Below are 22,021 nucleotides of genomic sequence, written 5' to 3' on the forward strand. Positions count from 1 at the left end.
GTTCATGTCTGAAACAAATATTGGTAACCATGGAAGAATTAATCTTTGCGAAAACCCATAGAGTTGGAAGCTCCTTATTGTTCATAGCAATTAAAGACAAACCAAGCCTTCTCCAGAAGGCCTCATTAACAGAACTGAACTCCACCATAGGCTCAGCTAAACAAAGAAAATCCGGGTTATGAAGAGAACACAAACGATGCAAGTAACCCTGGGTATCCCTATTAAGAATACCCCTACAATTCCAGTAAAGAAAGATCATTTAATACGGACCGGAGGTTTACTGGCTCGTTTGTTTCGAGCTGGCAAATTCTCCGTTGTTGTCATAATTTTTTCCCTCCGCCTTACTTTCTTAGTGCTAACTGTGTTCCAGCTATTGTCATCCTCCTCTGCCATATCAGCCCAGGATTTAGTACGGGATGATGATTCAGATGCTGAATCATCTCCCTCATATCTAGTGAGAATATTGTCCATTCCAGGTGAATCCGGCCTATCAGATTTATCACAACTGTATTCATCCTCCTTCCTAAGTTGCGGGCTGCCAGGTAGAACAACCTCCACCACACAACCAGTATCAGTAGAAGGCCTAAGCTCAGAAACAATCCGTGAAGTGGCATGTTGAACAGACACCTCAGTCTGAATTGCATTAGGCTTTTTCACAAACTTCCTCTCCTATGAAACCATTGTACGTTTTCTTTCAATAGTCGGAGCCTCTAGAACCTTTTCCAATGGTTTTTTATTTTTCCTGCAGTCATAAGCCATATGGCCAATGTTTGAACAAACTTTACAGAAGCTTGGTAATCTCTCATACACCACATCTATCCAAATTTGTTTTCCTTCTCTCTCAATACCCATTTTAACAGGAAGCTCATTCATCAAATCCACATCAATTAACATTCTAGCATAATGACCAAACTCACCTTCAAGAGTGGTATTATCAAATCGTATAATCCCTCCAATACCTTTTGAAATATCCGAAAGAATTTGAGGATCCCAATACTCCCACGGAAGAGAATATAATCTAACCCAAACCTGAGCATTTGTAGACTTCTCAGCATAGGGGTCAAAGTCCGGAACCTATGGTTGCAAACGGAAAGTACCTGGCTTAGTATTGATAATGCCCCGCGCTAGCAACTGATTCTTGATCTCCTGGGATCCCAAAACCGCATGAAAAAAGCCTCTCCCGATAGATATCAGTCGCCAAGAATCCTTTAAACCCCAAACCTTTGTTAAAGTTTCTTTAAGAGAAAGAACCTTCCATGGGGCATCTCCTTTGTTTAAGATTAACCTGCCAATTAGAGATGAGGAGCAAAGGGTCGCACGCCTATCATAGGCAGATTGAGAAATTCTAACCGACCGAAGACCGCCAATATCAGAAATCACAGCAGACGAGCAAGGAGTCGGATCCAGATTCCCAGCAAGGACCTTTATAAATGATATGCCTTGCACCTCCAAATTAGGCTTTCTCAAAGGATCTTGTGAAATCGAAGCAATATGTGGTTGCAGGATACGCGATTGCGAATTATGAAAATGGGCCTTTGGATTAAAAAGAACCTCTATACCGAGGTAGTTATCTAGATAATCCATGGTGGATAAAGAGTGATTCCTAAATGATTTGGAATTTAGTAAGGAAGGTTTTGGAGTCTTTTTAGGCAGATTTGAATCTCCATAATTTTATAGGATACTTCATTTTCTTGCTATAAATGATTTATAATTTAGAAAGGAAGGTTTTGGAGTTTTTAGGAAGGTTTTAGTTTTTCTTCTAATTTTCCTTAACAGTTGCAAATGTCAAATTGTATTTCTTCATGGAATATGAAATTGCATATCCGACGACTTGATGATCAACAAACCTGATCTTGCGGTGGTACTTGGTGATTTGTGAGAAGATAGATCTGAAAAAGAGAAGACAGACAGATCTGAGAGAGAAAAAGAGAGAAGATAGATCTGAATAGATCTGAAAGAAAGAAAACAAATTTGAGAGAGAGAGAAGTAACAAAATTATATATATATATATATATAAACTTAATATGTGGATAGACAATAATAAAAAAATTCTTTATTTACCCATATATTTAATCTGTATGAAAAAATTTAAATCAATTGTCACGTGTATATGTTAGGTGTCTAAAATTGTAAAATGTGGCAAAAAAAAAAAAAACAAAAACAAATCGATTAGTTTTTTTTATTCAAAATAGATTAAATGTCAACTATAAAAATAGGTTAAGAAGAAAATATTACCAAACGTATATTAGATGGGACAAATGATAAAATTTTAGATAGATGATTTAATCCAAATATAAACTACATAAGAACCTAAAGGGCTATTATTAGCTATGAATCTTTGTTCTTGTATGATAGATTGTACTACTCTTTCTGATATTAGTTGCGTGTACTTTGTACTTCTATATAAACTTCACATTTCACCTTTTATATGAAATCATTAGCAACCTTATCAACTTCCTAATAATTATATTACTTGAACAATTTTAAAATTTTAAAATATAAACAGGGATAAGTAGAATGAGTCCTTAAATTTTATGAGTCCTAGATGAAATAAGAAATAAAAAATATTTAATTAAAATAATATATTTAAAAGTTTAAAATAGAATTTTGAACCTATTTTAAACTTAAAATATCATATTATTCGGAATCGTGGTGTCATCTTTTCATTAGCTGTCTTTTTGTTACTGCGCTATGGGGTGAAGTGGGGCTCCTCTTTGGCATCACAATCAACATATGTCAGGTACATTTCATCAATTTTACTTGCGTTTATTGCACTACTGTTTTGACATATTTATCTCTGGTTTATGGAAATTGGCTGTTAGTTCAGGCCTATGGTTGATCTGAACATCCCGGAATGCTGCTATTTTCAATGATGATCCCCCTTCAATCCAATTTGCCTTGCTGAAGCTCCATTCTTGTATTAAGGAATTGAGTTTCAAGATCCCGGGTCCATGTGGCAACAACAATTATGACAGGTGGATACTAGGGTTCTTGCCCATCCTGTCTCGGCCTCCTCATATGCCAAAAATTATCCTGGTATGATGGTTCCACGGTCTACTAATTGGACTAAGGTAGATACTAACGGATCCATCCTCGGGGCGCCTGACGCAGCAGGTGCGGGTGGAATATTCTAGAATTCTTGGGGGTTTCGTGAAAGGCAGCTTTGCTTTCCCGATTGCATAAACCTATACGCATATTACAAAGTTAAAGGCAGCTATGTTCGCGGTTGATGTTGCCTGGGAGCGTAACTAGACGAAGTTTTAGATTGAGGCTGACTCTACCTATGTTGTTAATTTGATGACACACTGTTCCTATGAGGTTCCTTGATAGTCAGATATGATTGGCTTCAGTGTCTAACTCAGTGTGCTTCGATGGAAGTTGTTACGACCGACATTTATCGCGAAGGAAACTGTGCTATCGACGCTTTAGCTGGTTTTGGTACTAGTTGTAGTGCGGTCATGTGGCGGAGTTCGGCTCCCAGTTTTTTCTCTTCATTTATTTCCGACGATATTTGTAATTTAGCACATTCTCGTATCAGCTAACTCTCCCTTTAGATTGTAATTTTCTCTTTTTTAATATATTCGGGTTTTTTTTCTTCTAGGGTCGGGGTGCCAACCTAGTTGGGATGCCCGCTCTCGGTTAAAGGCATTGTCCCTGCTTTCATTCAAAAAAATGAGCATAACCTTGATAATTCAAAATTTATCTTCGTTTTCTTCAAATTTTCTAGAAAAATTCTCTATATCATTATCAATTCCAGCACTTTTGAATGAGTCTCTTTCGTTACCATGGGAAAATCTACACTGCTGCATCAGTTTACATCATTCTTTTCTCTCCACTGATCTCCGACACTTTCAGGATAGGGTTGGGATTCTTTCCAATATTGAGGTTATAATGTATATTGGAAAATTTATTAAAAATTGTTTTTCCCTTTGTATAATTCTTTCATCCTTTGTTGTGAGCAATTCTCTAGGTTTTGGAATTACATCATTTTTCAATTTAAAGTCTCTCCCTCACTACCTATCTTAATGGAAATTTCATTATGCAGCCTTTTGATCTTACTGCTTTTTTCTCTTAACCATTCACAATCCTTTAACCTAGTTTAGTATATCATGTCTTTTAAGATTAAAAACAAAGATTATAGCCAACAAGCTTAAATCATATGAAATTTTGAAAACCAAAGAACCAATCATGTTGTTGTGAGATAAGATATAAAGCGAATTTAAAGTGTATAACTTTTTGTTTATAAATTACGTGCAAATGAAAATAATAGTACGAGATAATAATTAAAATAATAATAAATAATAGACATGTGTAGGATTAATTATATATTTTAAATTATAAAGTTTTTATTTCACAAATTGATATTAAAGAATGGAATACATATCTTAGTTCGTAATAGAGATCAAATTCTAGAATATGTATGGATACTGAATAGGAGAACATGTGATTGAAGAAGAGAAAAGTATGGATTGTAACATTATATAGAAAGTTTACATTCCTTGGGTTGTTTGAACTCACTTTATATATTTTAAAGAAAATATCTTTAGATGTATTCTTGCAATGACAATAAATAATAGTTACAGAATTACTAGTATATGTTAGATTATATTTTCCTCTATCATGGTAGATTACATTCATTTTTTTTCAAACCCATTTTATTATTAACTGTTAACTATATAATTTTTTTTTGTTAATTATATAACTTAATTGTTTTATAGAAAATATATATTATTTTGTTAGAAAATTAATTGTATAGTTAAATTAATGGTATAGTGTATTATTAAAATATGTGGATTAAACAGTAAGTTAGATAAAATGCAGAGACTAATAAATTATTTACCTTATTACAAAATTAGTAAAAAGTTTTGATTGAGTGGTTGTAGATTATAACCATTGGAGAATGATAGTATAATGAAATAGAGTTTATTAAATTGGTGATGTGTTGCTGATGTGGTATGTCCATTGAGTGGTTGTGTAGTATAACTATTGGAGATGCTCTTAGCTTCACATTCCCATATATCGCAAAGCCATAAGAGAATTCTGTATAAAAGGGTGGGTGCTTGTCCAACTAGCAGTGAGCAGTGTGCTTGTCTTACAACCGAAGTTATCCCGGTATACTGATTTTATTCTGGTTTGCTGGTTCTTTTCGGTTTTCATTGGGCTGATAGTATTGACCCAAAATAAATTAAACTAGACCGGGTACATAATCGATTCACGGTTGAATAGGTTGAACCGACTGGTCCAGTTTAATTTTAGAAACATTGGTTATCATATATTTGTATTTTGCTTTACCTGAATAACAACTTAGAGGGTTTGACTTCTTGAATTTCTAACATGGTTTTGGAAACCGAACCAACTGATCAGTCGGACTGATTCAACCGGAAGCCAGACTTTCAGTCCGGTTAGGATGACTCTATATGAACCAGGTGAAACTGACGAACCGGGATCAACTCGGTTTGAACTAAAAACAATAAAAATTTCACTGAAATTATCATTTGCTTTCTTTAAAAAAATTAAATTAGACAGAAACAGAACCCTATGAATTAAAAATTAAATTAAATTCATCTCTAGTTCTTCTAAGAGAGCAAGCAAATCATAAACAAACTTTTTTTTTATAGTAATGTATCTTTCAAAATCATAATATTCTGGATTAGTGAAACCAACATCCATATTATCATACAAACAACTCAGTAATTTTCAAAAAAATATAAAACTACATATTTTCATATAGATTGATCAGTACTAAAGCCATGAGATAGTACTCTCACTTGCAGTGGTGAATACATGATTGTTCGGTTTGGGGGGAGGGGGGCGATTTTACACGTGGTGTATAATTTTTTTTTTTTTTGCTAAATTGAGCTTGTTCAAATTTTTTAGCATATATATGTATTATAATCGAAGTGATCAAGAACTAATTTTTAAGTACCAATTTAAAACTTTTCAAAATTAAGCTACATTGTGTTTAAGATTCTTAACATGTGAAAAAAATTGTCTATAGAAAAAATCGGATTTAGGAACGGCCTAATAGGCAAAAAAAAATTAGAAATTTGGATTTAAGAATGGCTAACATGCCAAAAAAATAGAAATTTGGATTCAAGGAGGCCCTAACAAGTAAAAAAAAATTAAAATTTTGGATTTAGAGAGGACCTAACAGGCCAAAAAAATTAGAATTTTAGATTTAGAGAGGGCCTAATAGAACCTGGACCAATTTTGGAGTACTAATTTAGCACGCGATCATTACTTCTTGAAAACAGGGAGCTGGAACCACTACAGCCTCAAATTTTATAGGGACATAAGGTCGAAACTACTCGTAGTCATGGTAGTTCCGACGGGCGGAGAGGCCAGAACCCCAATTTGCGCCCTTGCTCACTTGTTCTAGTCATCTTAAAATTCTAACATTGTCATACTATTCTTATTTTATTATTATTATTATACTCTAAAAAATGACACTATCAATCTGAATATGAAATGCTCGTGAAAAAAGATGAAGTAATAAGTAAATGCATTTCTTGATAAAAGAATAATAGATGAGAAAAATATACATTGTGACTCAATTTTAAATTACTTCTCAAATAATCGTTAATGATCTCAAAATGAAAATATTTCAGAATTGAACTTATTCAGAACGACATTTATCATAAAACCATATTTTTTATTTTTCAAAATGACGTGTTTTGGAGATTTCTCTCTCCAACTCTCCTAATCAAACAACACCTAAAGAACCTCAAAATAAAAATTTTCAAAAATTAAAATTCTTTAAAATATCATTAACTCATCTAATTTTTTATTTTAAGACCGTCAACAGTGGTTTTAAGGCGTTGAGTGACAACTGGTGTTGAATTCAGTAGCCATAATTTTAAAAAGAGCAAAGTTCAGTGGCCATGGGTGTAATTTACCCTTCTATAAATTATAATGCATCAAACCATTCTGCCGCAACATTTGATTAATTACCTATCGCTCTTTCTCAAAAGACGACTAGTTCTTGAATCCATCGTCAGAAATTGTTATCCGGAGGCGGAGAGGAATAATTCCAGGTGCAATTCATGTTCATCTATCAGATGGAGATTCAGGTGCTCTTTCACAACCAAATTTCAGTTGATTGAGTATATATTGTTAAAAATTCGCCCTTTCTAGCATGCTCGCCAAGTGTTTGTTTTAAAGTCTGATTGAAGCACACACTCAAATTACAGAGAAATAATGCTCTCACAAAACCATTGTTGTTACCTCCTCAATGACTCTAGCTTTCTCCCTTGTACTAGTTCTATTTGGGGACACAGCATTCGTTTTGAAACGAGTAAGAAACCCCCAATAAAGATGTCTCCTTTTTCTATCTCTTGTTCGTCCCCTAAAATTGTTCCTGATTCTTTCCTTGATAGACATGTTAAGAGGAATAACAGGATTCGCTTTGTACAAAAGCTCAAAACTTTACTCCTTTCCAAGCCCAAACACTACATTCCACTGCATATCCTTTCTAAATGTCGATCCTACCTTGCCCTTCCCGATCGTCGTTCTATCACTTCTATGATCCATCGATACCCTTCCATCTTTCAACTCTTCTCAATCCCAACACCACACTTACCTATGAATGCCACAAAGCCATACTCTCAGCTCTGTGTTCGTCTAACGCCAACTGCAGCAAAACTTGCTGCCCAAGAGCTTCAAATTCAAACAGCCATTTCCAACAATTTGGCTACCAAACTTGAGAAACTTCTCATGATGTCTTCCCATCACCGAATTCTCTTATCAAAGCTCGTTCACCTTGCTCCAGATCTTGGTCTGCCCCCTAACTTCCGCTCTCGCCTCTGCAATGACCATCCTGAAAGATTTAAGACTGTTGATACCTCCTATGGGCGTGCTCTTGAGCTAGTGTCATGGAATAAAGAACTTGCTATTCCCTTACCTCCTCCTCCTGATGTTTCGCATAATTTGATTGTAGATAGACCTTTGAAATTTAAGCATTTGAGACTCCGAAGGGGGCTTAATTTGAAGAGACCTCACCAGGATTTTCTGATCAAGTTTGCAGAATTGCCAGATGTGTGTCCATATAACACTTGTTCTGAAAATTTTGTAAAAAATTCCATTGAGGCAGAGAAGAGAGCATGCGGTGTTGTAAGAGAGGTGTTGGGAATGACAGTTGAAAAGAGAACTTTGTTAGACCATTTGACACATTTCAGGAAAGACTTTGGATTTTCCAACCAGTTGAGGGGAATGATAATAAGACACCCTGAGTTATTCTACCTTAGCGTAAAGGGACTCAGAGATTCTATCTTCTTGACTGAATGCTTTGATGACACGGGTAAGCTTTTGCAGAAAGATGAAACTTCAGTCATAAAGGATCAGTTGATAGAGCTGGTTTGGGAGTCGAAGAGAATCAGAAAAGAGAGAAGAAGTCGTGAAGCATCAATTGACGGAAATGTGAGAGATTGTGATGCAGGAAGTGATGATGATGATGATAATGATGATGATGATGATAATGATGATGATGATTATGATGATGGTTTTGAGAATCTGTTTGAGTTTGAAGATTTGGGTTGTGATTATGATTTAAATGCGAGCAATGAGGAAGCAGTTCCCCGGGCTTTAGCAGAATTTTGGACTGCAGATGCTTCCTTTGCTGGTATTAACGAGGAGGAAGGGCGTAGTGTGGAACCTTGGTAGATAAAGAATGATAATGTACATATCTTCCTACAGTATCTATTTGTCTTGAGTCTTGATATAGGACCATCCAAACTTAGATGTGCAAGTGATGAAAATTTAATCTATTTTTCACTGGATTCTTTCAGATTGTACCATGGTAATATAAGGCTTGATGGATGTTTTGTAGTAGCAACAAAACAATAATGGTATTTGCACGTGTTTATTTATCCGTCTATATAGAAAAAAAAATTATTGGCAAAAAATTTAACAAATCGGTTAGAATTTTATCTAAAAAATGGTACTGTCATCTTCTACTATTCACATTTGGGGCTACTTTTGCATAGAGCTACAGAATCTGTTGTTATACTTCCCTCTGGCAAGACAAGATTAAGCATCTGTGAGAGATTAGGTATAAAGGGAATAGAAGGTATAAAGGGAATAGATCAGCTGATATTTTTATAATTAACTGAATGTCAACATGCCAGTAAGTATGGAAGTTGAAGTATACCAAATAGACTCAAGGTTGTGCATTTTACAATGATTAAGAGCCAACTGTTGAGAGCAAGCCTTGGTGCAAAGGTAAACGTTGTTGTCGTGTGACCAAGAGGTCACGAGTTCGAGTCTTAGGAGCGAATAACCTTTGTGGTGGGATCCCTCCCCGGACCCTCGCTTAGGGAGGACGCATAGAGCCAACTGTTCATCTAGGGGTTAGTCTGAAATTATAAATTGATCACAATAGCGATGATTTCTGATTGTTTGGTGCCAATGATTTATTGATATTCCAATTGTACTATATTCATGTTTCTGCAAGGTGCCCAAGAAATGGGGAACATTTTCTACTGAATATACCTTATCCATTAGAACAGTGTTTACCATATTCTACTCCATTTGATAATTTAAGCATTTGACAGTCTGAGGCCAATTTTATTCTATGGAGATGAATACACGCCTCCATGTGCTGTCTATGCTCTTGTTCTGTAATCTGAAATTTTAACAATATCCTAATGGGGAGTAATTTTTTTTTTCCCGTTGAGCTTCATGTGACATAGATGATTGTTAGTCAAGATCTTGTAGAATGAAAAACCCGTGTTGCAAATGGAGAACCCCTTCCAATTAGTCAGTCACAGGTTCCATTGTTGGGTAGGCCTGGGTCTGAATTATGGAACATTTCCCTGATACTTATCTTCCAGTCTTTGTACGGAACCTTTCATTTTCGCATAGATCTTAATTCTTGGTAAACGTTGTTGTCGTGTGACCGAGAGGTCACGGGTTCGAGTTTTAGAAGCGGTCTCTTGCTAAAATATTGACAGTGGAAGGCTTGCCCCAGTACATCCTTGTGGTGGGACCCCTCCCTGGACCCTCGCTTAGCGGGGACTCGTAAAGAGGGCGAGCCTTGGCGCAACGGTAAACGTTGTTGTCGTGTGACTGAGAGGTCACGAGTTCGAGTCTTAGGAGCGGCCTCTTGCCAAAAAACTGGTAAGGGAAGGCTGCCCCCAGTACATCCTTGTGGTGGGACTCCTCCCCGGACCCTCGCTTAAGCGGGGACGCGTAATGCACCGGGCTGCCCTTTATCACATTCTATCGCCGGCCTCTCCTATAAACCAAAAATACAATGCATTCCATTCCAGCATGCCTGATATTGTGTTTTACCTGCTCAGGCAGGCCCGTCCCTAGGCACGGGCAAGAGGGGCATTTGCCCAGGGCCCAAAGGATGGAGGGGCCCATAAATAATATTTTTTTGAAAAATAATAAAAATTTAAATATTTTAGACCTAAACAATTCGAAACACACATTTAGGCATGAGGGAGGGGCCCAAAAATAATATATATTTTTTTAAAATATAAAAATTAGAATCTCAAAAGATGCAAAGACAATAAATATAATTCATAAGCTTAAACAATCACAATACACAAACATATGACTACATTTTCTTATAATAAGTTTTCGTATCTTGATGAAGATGATGTTTTTTCAAAAATGAAAGTGTTGCAAATGCTTTGGCGAAAATGACTGATTTTGACATTTGAAATTCTTGAGTTTGTCAAAGCAGCAGATTTCTATTCAAATATTTCAATTGCTTTTCGAATCCTTTTAACTATGTCTGTATCTGCTGAAAGAATTGTCTTAATGTTAAAATTATTGAAAAACCATTTGAGATCATCAACGTCTCAAGAAAGATTAATTTTTAGCAATTTTATGTAATGAGATAAATATATTAGAGAATATTGATGTAGATACAATTTTTGGTGAGATAATTTTGTATAAGCAACTAGGTATTTCATGCGAAATAAAAATATTTTGTTATTTGAAATTTGATGTTTTCATTATATTATATATCTTCGTAAGTGTAATAAAAATGTGTCATTTTAAAGTATTTTTTTTTCATAATTGATTTTCTTATTCTTTTTTATGACTAAAAGTTGGGTGCACGACTGGAGGAAAGTGTACCCATCATCTCTAGACTAAGCAAATCCTCCAATCCGAATTTTATTATTTTTTATTTGTACTTATTTATTAGGGTCATCATTTGATAGTTCGTTCATAGGCCTCTATAATCTCAGGATCGGCCCTGTACTCAGGTGACTCCCAAGGCTATTGAGTTAAAAAAAAGTAAGAGAAAAACCATGAGTAAGAGGTCAACGGAATAAAATGAAGTCTAACACAATTTTGTAACGCTGGAATGATGCAGGTACAAAATTACTCATTCATAGGTATAAATGTCGACGAGCACAATCACTTACGAAACAATAAGGGCATATGATACATTATACCATTGTTTTGTAACATAAATTAATCACCAAATTCTTTTGCTATTATGGATCATACAACAGTTTTTGCTGCATATTTTTGCCTATTGTTGTTTAGTGATGCATGACAACTTTTAGATATGAATGGAACCATGACTCCAGCTTTCAGTTTAGTCCTCAAACTTGGTACATTTTCCGTTGAATTAGTTCAAAATAACATGTCCCTATTGACAGTTTCACTTATAAACTATTTGAATCAAATGCCAAATTGTGGAATAAATTGATCATGCAAGCCGAATTGAAGGACCAAATGGACATCTTTATCCTTAATCAATGCATATTTCATTCATTTGGTTTAATACATAATTGTAAGGGTGTCGAAGTTCAAATTTGACAATTTTAAGTGTCTGATGGGTCCAACTATAAGTTGAGGATGCCAAACGACAAAACACGACAAGTTTATCTGTGCAATTATATATTAAACCTCATTCATTCTGTGTCTGAATTTGAAGGTTGGAAGTCCTGGTAATGGGACAGAAGGGGAGAAAAATGATATAAGTTGCTGGCAAAGACCCAAAGACATGAGGTATTGCAACGTTAGCTTCCAAGAAGAGATGTTTCAAGTTGCAACAAAGAACCAACAGTCAAACAATGTCCCCAGTACACCTTTGTGGTGGGACCCTCCCCGGACCCTCGCTTAGCGGGGACGCGTAGTGTACCAGGCCGCCTTTTATTAATACAAAAAGTGTAAGACCAGAAAGTGCAGATCTTTAATCTCTCTCAGTTCTCTTATTAATTTATTGCAAAGTGACTAATGCAAAAACTCTACTCTTTATAATTGTGTTGAGATTTTTCTTATTAAACAAAGAGCGACAAGTTTAGCGATGAGATCCAGACGAGAAAATAGAAGCAAGAGCGTAAACCGTGCTTTTGATAGAGTGACCACTAAAAATACAAAACTTCACTTCTAATTCTTCTAAGATAGCAAGCTAATCATACATAAAACCTTCCATATTGGTGTATTGTGCAAAATCATAATATTCTAGATTAGTTGAACTAGCACTCATATTATGCAACATATTTTCATATATATTGATCGGTACCAAAGTCATGAGATAGTACTATCACTTGTTCTTTTGATCATAAAATCCTAACACCGTGAGCTTCTCCTACTATTCCCATTTTTCTTTTATGGCTATGAGATGCATGGATAAAGATGAAGCAATAAGTAGTTGCATTGGTAGATAAAATAATAATAGAGGAGAAAAATGTATTTGATAAAAGAAAATCTAAGTTCATAGTAACAATAAAATTTCCGTTTCTGTTAATGTTTTAGGAACAGGGAGTTTCATAAATATTGAAATTGAATGGCAGTCTATTGCTTTTTTGAATGATAGTATGTTGTTTGTCATCTAGTTTGACTGAAATGATTCATCTTATTTATGTATTTGACATCTTAAGTACAGACACCACTAATACACATGTACACTGATATATAATACTTAACTTTGATAATTGTTTTTCATAATTCTCTAAAACCCATTTAGACTTTGGCAAACTCCTATTAGGGTCTGCTTGGATGGGGGTTAGAGTAGGTTCATTAAAGGGATGTTATTTTCCTAACCTTGCTTGGGAATGAGTTTAAATGGAGGTTATTTTTCTAACCTTGCTTGGCTAGGAGTTTAAATTTAAATGAAGGTTAAATGTGGGTTAAATGGAGGTTCAAAAACCTTAAAATAACCTCAATTTTAGTCCCATCAAATTAGTGGGATCCGGAGGTTCTATAAATAATCTCCCCTCCCCTCCCCTCCCTTCCCTTTCATTCCTCTCCCTTTAATGAACCTTGTCAAACCTTTAGTCACATAGATAATGGATTAGTTTCATTTTGAAAACCATTTAGACTTTGATATACGCTTCATTACAACTCCTACACAAGCCATCCTATATTTTTACATTAATGTTTTGATTTATTAGGTATCTCAATGTTGCTTGCTATGATTGGAGATGGACTTATGCTCTGACGTGCACTCGTAACACAAAGCAACGAACATTGGACTTATGCTCTCACGTGCACTCGTAACACAAAGCAGCGAACACTGAACTTATGCTCCCACGTGCGCTCATATATGTAGTATGAGTCATACGCCCATATGCAAACTATCTCATAGCCTAATGCAAACTCTAGATTCTTTCCAAGACGATCCATATGCCCAACAATTTATACTTGTTCATAGGATAGATAAATACAAACATAAATATAAAAGAACTAAAAGTTTAGATAAATCTTACCTACCTAGGGTAGCACAATGAGTGACTAGTTTAGAAATAAGATCGAGATAAATAGAAGCAAGAACACCAACCATGCTTTTGATTGAGTGACCAACAAAAATATAAGACTTCATTTTTAATACTTCTAAGATACCAAGGAAATCATAAACAAAACCTTCCATACTTGAATATCTTTCAAAATCATAATATTCTAAATTAGTAGTACCAGTGTCCATATTATTATACAAAACAACTCTGTAATTTTCAAATAAATATGGAACACGGATTTCTATATAGATTGATTGGTACCAAAGCCATGTGATAGTACTATCACTTGTTTTCTACTGTAAAATCATGATATTGTGAGATTCTCCTACTATTTCCATTTTTCTTTTATTATTTTCTTAAGCTCAAACTGACATTATCATTTTATTTGTTAATTCTCGCATTATTTCAAAAACAATCAGGGATCAAATTCTGAAAATGAGAATATAACTCTAATTAAAATAGTTGATACAAATAAAATTGCATTATTTTAGATCTTAAAAGTAAAATTTTACCATTTTAAATGTTACATGTATTTTTACCTTTTATCCATCAATTTATTTGAGTTATAATTTTTTTAAGAATCCACAGATTGCATTAATGTGATTTAAGGGTTTGTGTTAGGTGGAATACTAGGTGTTTCTAGATAATGATTTTGGAGACATAATGAAAATGTAATATTATTTGGGGTCAAATACATAATGAATTTCTGTGTAATTTTCCTATTATTTGAGCATTAAGGCTTTTTACTCATCCTGCTCTTTGTTCATTTATACAACATAATATCAGTTGATAAACAAGCGACCTAATTCATACACCTATATTATAGGGGTATAAAACGGTTTACTAAACTTTAAAACGTAATATAAAATTATTCAATTTTACATGTTTTAATATAAAAATCATTTAATTTGGCTACTCTATTAATAGGCAACTCTCTATTGTAAAGTTAATGGAAATAATATTCTAAGCAAATATTTTACTTTTAAGAGGTGTGACGATAGCCGAAATAAATTAATTGATAAACAAGCGACCTAATTCATACACCTATGTATAAGGGTATAAAACAGTTTACTAAACTTTAAAACGTAATATAAAATTATTCAATTTTACACGTTTTAATATAAAAATCATTTAATTTGGCCACTCTATTAACAAGCAACTCTCTATTGTAAAGTTAATGGAAATAATATTCTAAGGAATTTGAATTCCTCAATTTTTTGGTTTTGAAATTATTTATGTGTTGTTTAGTTAGGGGCGAGAAAGTAAATGTTTAGTGAGACAAATCTCTGAAAATTGTGATTCCAACCAGGATTCTTTGATAGGAGTGCTTGTGGTGGTCTCTCGTGATTTATGGATGCTAAATTGATATTTTTTAGGTGTCTTTATATAAAAATATTAAAAACTTGTACATAGTTTTCATAAAAATTTCAGCGTTTTTCGACGACTAGTGGGTGCTCAAACCCCTTTATCTCCATCTGAATCTGTCCTCGATGGTAAATGTAGTTATAAACGAATATTTAGAATTTTATACTTTTAAGTCGATAACATTCATTTTAAAGTTGTTTACTTTTATAAGATATTATAATATTAGTAAATATAAAACTGCGTGAGCTTTATATTAACACTTTTTGTTTTAGAAAAAATTTATAAAAATAAACTTTGTGATTTGACCAATTTGCAAAAACAGTATTTGTAAAATTTATAGTTGAAAAAATATGTGAGTCAATTTGCAAAGTCAGACCTTATATTTGATTTATTTACAAAGTCTGTCTTTTTAATTACTCCAAATCGCTGCTTTTTAAAGTAAATAGTGACGATAATATTTTTTATAGAATGAATGAGTTTGTAAAAGCACGTATTTTTTACTTGTAAACTTTTAAACCCCTTTTGTAAATTGGTTAAATTCATATCTGAGGCCAGTTTTCAAGAAACTGCTCGCGTTTTAGCAAAAGCTGCTCTCTGCGATCGTATCGATTGGTTGAAAGGCCTAAAAGAAAACGTTGTTCTAGGCGGTATGATACCCGTTGGTACCGGATTCAAAAGATTCATATCATAAAAAAAAATTCTAATTTTTCCTAATATTAATAAGAGTAAAGTATATGGCAGTTTATGTAATTTACCCATAATTTTATCACAAAAAAAAAAAAAAAAATCAACAACATGTGGTCTATATTATGTTTCTTCAGCACCCTTTATATCATTATTTCACAACAACATTAGCAGCCAATATAGAAAAACCATTTGACCCTTTCTTTCTCCTCTTTCAATCTCTAGCTAGCTCCACAATTCAATTCAATGGGTGTACTGGAAGAAGCTCATAACATTAAGGTTGTAGGAACAGGAACACAAGTTTTAGTGTTGGCTCATGGATTTGGGACAGACCAATCTGTTTGGAAACACCTTGTTCCTCATCTTCTCGATGATTTTAAGGTCATTTTGTATGATAATATGGGTGCTGGTACAACTAATCCGGATCACTTCGACTTCCATAGATACTCAACTCTCGAAGGTTTTGCTTTTGATTTACTTGCTATTTTAGAGGAACTACAAGTTCAATCTTGTGTTTTGGTTGGTCATTCTCTTTCCGGCATGGTTGCTGCTATTGCTTCTATTTCTCGCCCGGATCTTTTCTCGAAAATCATCTTGCTCGCTGCTTCTCCAAGGTATAATCTTCTTCTTAGTGTAGTTTATTTAATTACTTCGTTCGAGATTCGTTAAATACTAACGTGTCAGTTCTGCAAAGTTCTAGCCATGGTATGAAAAATAAAAAGCTTATTGCATCATTTGTTCCTCGACTTGTCCAAAAAGGTTGATTGGTCTTTGAACTTTCAAAGTGTTCCGATATTCCTCTGAACTTGCATAAAATGTTCAGTTAACCCATTGAACTTGTGTAAAATGTAATCAATTGATCACTCGGTCGGAAAAAAAAGTAAGTTAAATGCGGAAGATGTATTCCTAGAGTCTTAAAAAAAAGTAAAATGACCAAAATCGGAGTATACGGTTCTAATATTAGAGAAGACAAATTGTATAATTCAGCAAGCAATAACTTCTTTTTTAATCTATTTTTTAATTATGTAATAACATTCTAAGATGCGTGGAATACATCTTCCGCATTTAATTTACTTTTTTACGACCGAGTGATCAATTGATTACATTTTATGCAAGTTCAGGGGGTTAACTGAATATTTTATGCAAGTTCAGAGGATTATCGGAATACTTTGAAAGTTCAGAGGACAATCAATCTTTTTGAACAAGTTGAGGGCAAATAATGTATTAAGCCAAAATAAAATTTCTTGGTTTCAGATTTGCTAAGATAGATGTCAATGTCATCACATTTAAATTAATGGACCTACCTAACTTGCCAACTTATTTAATTTGATATAATGTGGAACCTTTTGTGTTTTAATGAGTTATAAATCCTGTCATTGTAGGAGCTTTCTTTATTTTGATTTTTTAATTACAATATTTCAATTTATTTCTAATTATATGATAAAATAAATATATAATAATAAATAGATTTGGATGTTTGTAACTAGTGGGTCATTTAATAGGCAGTTGAGCCATTAAAGGCATCTTTCACTCAATAGTAATACCATTATTGGCTTTGAGAGAAGAAAAGGTCTTTTTTGTTTTATCTAAAATTTGTTTAAAGTGTGATTAACCCACAAATAAAGAACATCAAATCAAATTGAAATTGAAATGTATATTCTAAGAATCAATATATCACTATAAATAAGTTTATAGACCCAATATTTTTATTTTAAACAAATTTAAATGGTAAATAGATCATTTTAAAAAGCTATCGAGATATTTTATAAGTTTAGGAGACCAACATAATGTATTAAGTCTTTATTCAATTAAAAAATTGAACTAAATTTTGCTAGCATTTATAATGGTTAATGATTTTATGTGTTGCAAGATACTTGAATGATGTGGATTACTACGGAGGATTTGAGAGAGAAGATTTAAACCAAATATTCGAAGCAATGCAATCGAATTATAAGGCATGGTGTTCAGGGTTTGCGCCTCTAGCCATCGGAGGAGACATGGATCCCGTCACAGTTCAAGAATTCAGTCGCACGCTCTTCAATATGAGACCAGACATAGCTCTTTATGTCGCACGAACCATATTTCAAAGTGACATGAGACCTATTTTGCATTCGGTTACAGTGCCTTGTCACATTTTGCAGAGCAGTAAGGATTTCGCAGTACCAGTGGTCGTGTCTGAATATTTGCACAACCACCTTACTTGCAAGTCTATTGTGGAAGTCGTGTCAACAGATGGCCACTTGCCTCAATTGACTCATCCCGATATTTGGATTCCGGTTCTTCTTAGACACATTCGTCATGATATTGTTGTTTAATCATACAAGAAATTATTGCAAGCATCCCTGATCTTCATAAGATCGCTCTCGATACTTCTAATAGAATTCTATGCAGTGAATGTGTGTGGTTTTATTTTTGTGTATATTGGGTTATTAATTCCGTAAAGGGGAAGTGGTTGATTAGATTGTTAAGTATGAATTATATAAATTATAATGTCACAATGCATGTGTTGGTCTTTTCTACTGTTTGAGTAAGAAGATTATGTAATGGGAACATGAAAGTTCAATTTGGATCTTTAATTAATTAAAGTTAACTTCCAATTTTATTTATGACATAAGATAAAGTAATGTTGACCTATGATATAATTAAAATAAAATATAATATTGTCAATTCATTTGCTTTTACGGATGTAAGTGGAGGCGGGAAACATCCTAGTTCTCTGTCCTCATCCCACGAATTAAACGAGGACAAATTTATCGTCATTCTCGTTCCACAGAGAATTCTCAACTCAATAGGAATCTTTATTCTTCGTTTACAAATGTTTCAAAAATCTTATCCGTATTCTCGTTGTGGGAAATCACCGTTTATATTAAAAAAAATAAGTAAATACTAAAAACATTTAAGAAACAATAGCTAATATTAATAATACAAAGTATTGACAATCACTAGATGCAGACCCGCGATGTGCGGTATTTTATCATAAATTATCATTTAATTTAACATTTAGATTAAAATGCATGTAGAAAAAATTGCAAATTAAAAATGGGACAATTACAAAACTAGCACTAAAAGGTGTTAGTTTTCTTTTGGGCAAAGTACAAATAAAATGCTTGTGGTTTGCCCTATTTGTAAATAGAGGCATGTGGTTTAAAAGTTCACAAATAAAGATACGTAATATGCTTTTTTTTTACAAAACAAAGTATTTGAAATTACATTCTTAAGTTCTGAGAGTATTTAAAAAAATAAATAAATTACATTTATATATTAACAAAATACAGATCCGAAAATCAAATTGCAACTGTTTAAAATTAACTTAAATATCAATTTACTTCATAAACTATCAAATTAGTAAAAAACGTAAAATGTCTACCATATGATTTATTGTTTTGATTTAGAGAGTTATTTGTTGGGGAGTTATATTTTGTTGATATGTAAGAATGATTTTTTTTAAGATAAAAATATCTTCAGTTGTAATTAGAACTTAATTGTGAAATTGTAATATTTTATTTTGTAAATAAAACATACAACATACCTCTATTTGCAAACTTTTAAACCACATGCCTTTATTTACAAATTGTGCAAACCACAGACATTTTATTTATACTTTTCCCTTTTCTTTTCTAACTCCTTTTAAAAAACTCACCAAAACTAACACATTTCATTAACTAAATTCCAACCTTGCCCTTGTCACTAACCTTATTATAACGTTGTCTTTCCCCCCTTCTTTCTCTTTCTCTCTCTCTCTCTAAAGAACAAATCAATTTACAGAACGACTACGAACAACAATCAATCCAACCCACAGTTTGTGCTTCAAGATTTTATACAATCATGTAAGTTTTTCATTTGTTTTTAGTTCCATTTAAAATATTTAAAGCTTCGTCCATTCATGGATAAGATGTAGCATTTTTGTTTCTCTAAAACCCAATGTATATTGTTTCTGTTGCTTTTTCATGTTATTCATGGTCGTGCGAATCCCTAAAAACAGTGACATTGTTGTAGGAAGATGCATTTTGGTTTGGGACATCACTCTGCGATTTTTTCCCGACAGTGTCGATATCTATCGATATCGTATGAATATCGACAGACATATCTGCGTCGATATTTGTCGAAATTGAATTTGATATCGACATATATCGACCTCAGTTAAATGTTATTTTCTATTCTAAATCATAAGATTCAAACACAAAACACATAAAACATAGATAAGAACAATATTTTTTATATTATAATAAAGAAAAGTACATAAAACATTAAAAAAACGAACAAAAACACAATAAAAAAAGTGCATAAAACATAAGAGACACAAACACAAAACACATCAATATAAGAGACACAAACACAAAACACATACGAACAAAAGTACATAAACATTAAAAACAAAAAATACATAAACTAAACATTGAGATACTCAGGACCCAAAAGGGCATCAGCGTAGTCCCTCTTGGACTTCTCCAATTGCCTTTTGAGGCGCCTAATCATCATCTTCAGCCTCTTGCTTTCTTCCTCAACTGACTCCAGATGGCCAGTCAAGGCTTCTGCAGCAAAAGACATGGTGTTCGCCATGCCCCTCATAAAGCGGATTATTTCGTCTATGTCCTCATCACGGAACGAACTGTTGAATGAAGATATAAGTGCTTCGAATTCAGGCAGAGGAGGTGGTGGAGGTAGCGCTTCCATTTTTGGCTCTAGAGTGTTTAAGTTTACTAAAATGAATAACTATGAACAGACAAATCGTATATTTATAGGAGAAAGCACCGTAATGTTCATGTGGAATCTCAACAGACAAGACTCATCTTTAATTGATAGAGTGATATTCGAAAAAGAGTGTCAGTCAAAGTGATCATTAACTGCATTTAATGCTCATTAACAGATCATTCGAGAAAAACGTCTCTTGATCTTCCGTCGATATCTGTCGATATATGATCAATATCGACAGATATCACGAGAGTGCATCGTAGAGATATTGGTCGATATATGACCATCGTTGTCGATATCTATATAGTATCGAGAGAGGATTTAGTCTTATGTTCGATATGTGCTGATAGGTGTCGATATCTATGTTATATCGATAAATATCGACGGATCTTATAGTTTCAAATGTGTATATCATGATATGTTTCGATAGCTTTCTTCTTTAATTTACAAATAATATATAATTACTTCTTTTTTTTATGATAATGCATAAATATGTCCACCCCCGAATACTTATCTGTGTATGCTTTCGTGGGATGGAGAATGGAAAAAAGAGGGGCTCATGGACACAATGATATACGTTGGTGGTCAATCGAAGGTGCTCCATTTTTCAACGCCAACTGATTATCAAACTTTGAGAGATAGAATTCACGCTTCGTTGAATGTTGATGCAACCTGTTTTGACATACAAATGGCAATGCACACAACATATGGTCCAAATAAACTTTTTGAAAGATTAGCAGACATAGTGGAGGACAGTGATATTGCTGGATTCGTTGAGTTTCGTCGATGGAATAAACCCGATGTGATGCCATTATATGTTTCTATGACACCGCGAACAAGTGTTGCGGAAGTACGACGACCAAATATTGCGGAAGTAAGGCGACCAATTGTTGCGGACGTACGGCGACCAAGTGTTGCTGAAGTACGACCACAAAATGTTGCTGAAGTACGGCGATCAATTGTTGCTGAAGTGCCGACAACCAGAATAAGTTCTTGTGTTCCCAACATAGCAATTGAGACTCGTGCTCCGACAAAACATGTCATGAATCCATATACCCAATCTCCTCTTGGGCTAGATGATATTACATTGGATCAAATGTTTGGGTATGAGAATGTAGTGAACGGGGATGATCAAGGATATGATAATGGCTGTGATAACGATGATCATGGATATGATAACGATTACAATGGATATGACAATGATGATCACGTATATGATAACGATGATCGCCAAAGATCTGTTTCAGAACCATCGATTGATAATGTTCAACCAAGTTTGAATGAGATTGATGATGAAGACAGAATAAGAAGGAGAACGGATCCATTTCGGTATGTTCCACGGGTACCAGAGGAACCTGCCATTCCGATGAAAATTACAGAATCTTCAGGGATGGTGGTTTGAAGGCGCACGATATGTTCAAAAGCAAACGAGAACTGCAAGATGTACTTGGGAGATATGCAATTGATAATATGTTCGAATGGAAGGTGCACAGATCAACTAAGTCTTTGTTTGAGGTTCGATGCAAACATTTTGACACATGCAAGTGGTGGGCTAGAGGTGGAGTCATACTAGGTTCGGA

At 33.9% G+C, this 22,021-nt stretch overlaps 2 protein-coding genes and 1 pseudogene across 2 annotated transcripts; 2 read left to right on the forward strand and 1 right to left on the reverse strand.

Moving 5' to 3' along the window:
* The window catches only part of LOC136229866 (probable esterase KAI2), a 35,425-nt pseudogene extending 21,387 nt beyond the window's left edge, over positions 1–14,038 (reverse strand).
* On the forward strand, positions 6,929–8,814 carry LOC136229246 (protein WHAT'S THIS FACTOR 1 homolog, chloroplastic). Its single transcript, XM_066017901.1, has one exon. It carries the CDS (start codon positions 7,198–7,200, stop codon positions 8,656–8,658), a length of 1,461 nt encoding a protein of 486 aa, XP_065873973.1. The 5' UTR covers positions 6,929–7,197; the 3' UTR covers positions 8,659–8,814.
* A 1,861-nt stretch (positions 14,039–15,899) lies between the features above and the next one.
* Positions 15,900–18,268, forward strand: LOC136229247 (probable esterase KAI2). Its single transcript, XM_066017902.1, has 2 exons — positions 15,900–16,363; positions 17,620–18,268. Exons 1-2 carry the CDS (start codon positions 15,996–15,998, stop codon positions 18,062–18,064), a joined length of 813 nt encoding a protein of 270 aa, XP_065873974.1. The 5' UTR covers positions 15,900–15,995; the 3' UTR covers positions 18,065–18,268.
* The last annotated feature ends 3,753 nt before the right edge of the window (positions 18,269–22,021 follow it).

This window comes from Euphorbia lathyris, chromosome 5 (assembly GCF_963576675.1).
Source record: "Euphorbia lathyris chromosome 5, ddEupLath1.1, whole genome shotgun sequence".
Taxonomy (NCBI): Eukaryota; Viridiplantae; Streptophyta; class Magnoliopsida; order Malpighiales; family Euphorbiaceae; genus Euphorbia; species Euphorbia lathyris.

What these genes read in the sequence shown, in the direction of transcription:
- LOC136229247 (XM_066017902.1), top strand. Translation starts at nt 15,996, where the DNA reads ATGGGTGTACTGGAAGAAGCTCATAACATTAAGGTTGTAGGAACAGGA. An exon ending in TTGCTCGCTGCTTCTCCAAG is followed by an intron (nt 16,364 to 17,619) that starts GTATAATCTTCT and finishes ATGTGTTGCAAG; the next exon opens with ATACTTGAATGATGTGGATT.
- LOC136229246 (XM_066017901.1), top strand. Translation starts at nt 7,198, where the DNA reads ATGCTCTCACAAAACCATTGTTGTTACCTCCTCAATGACTCTAGCTTT.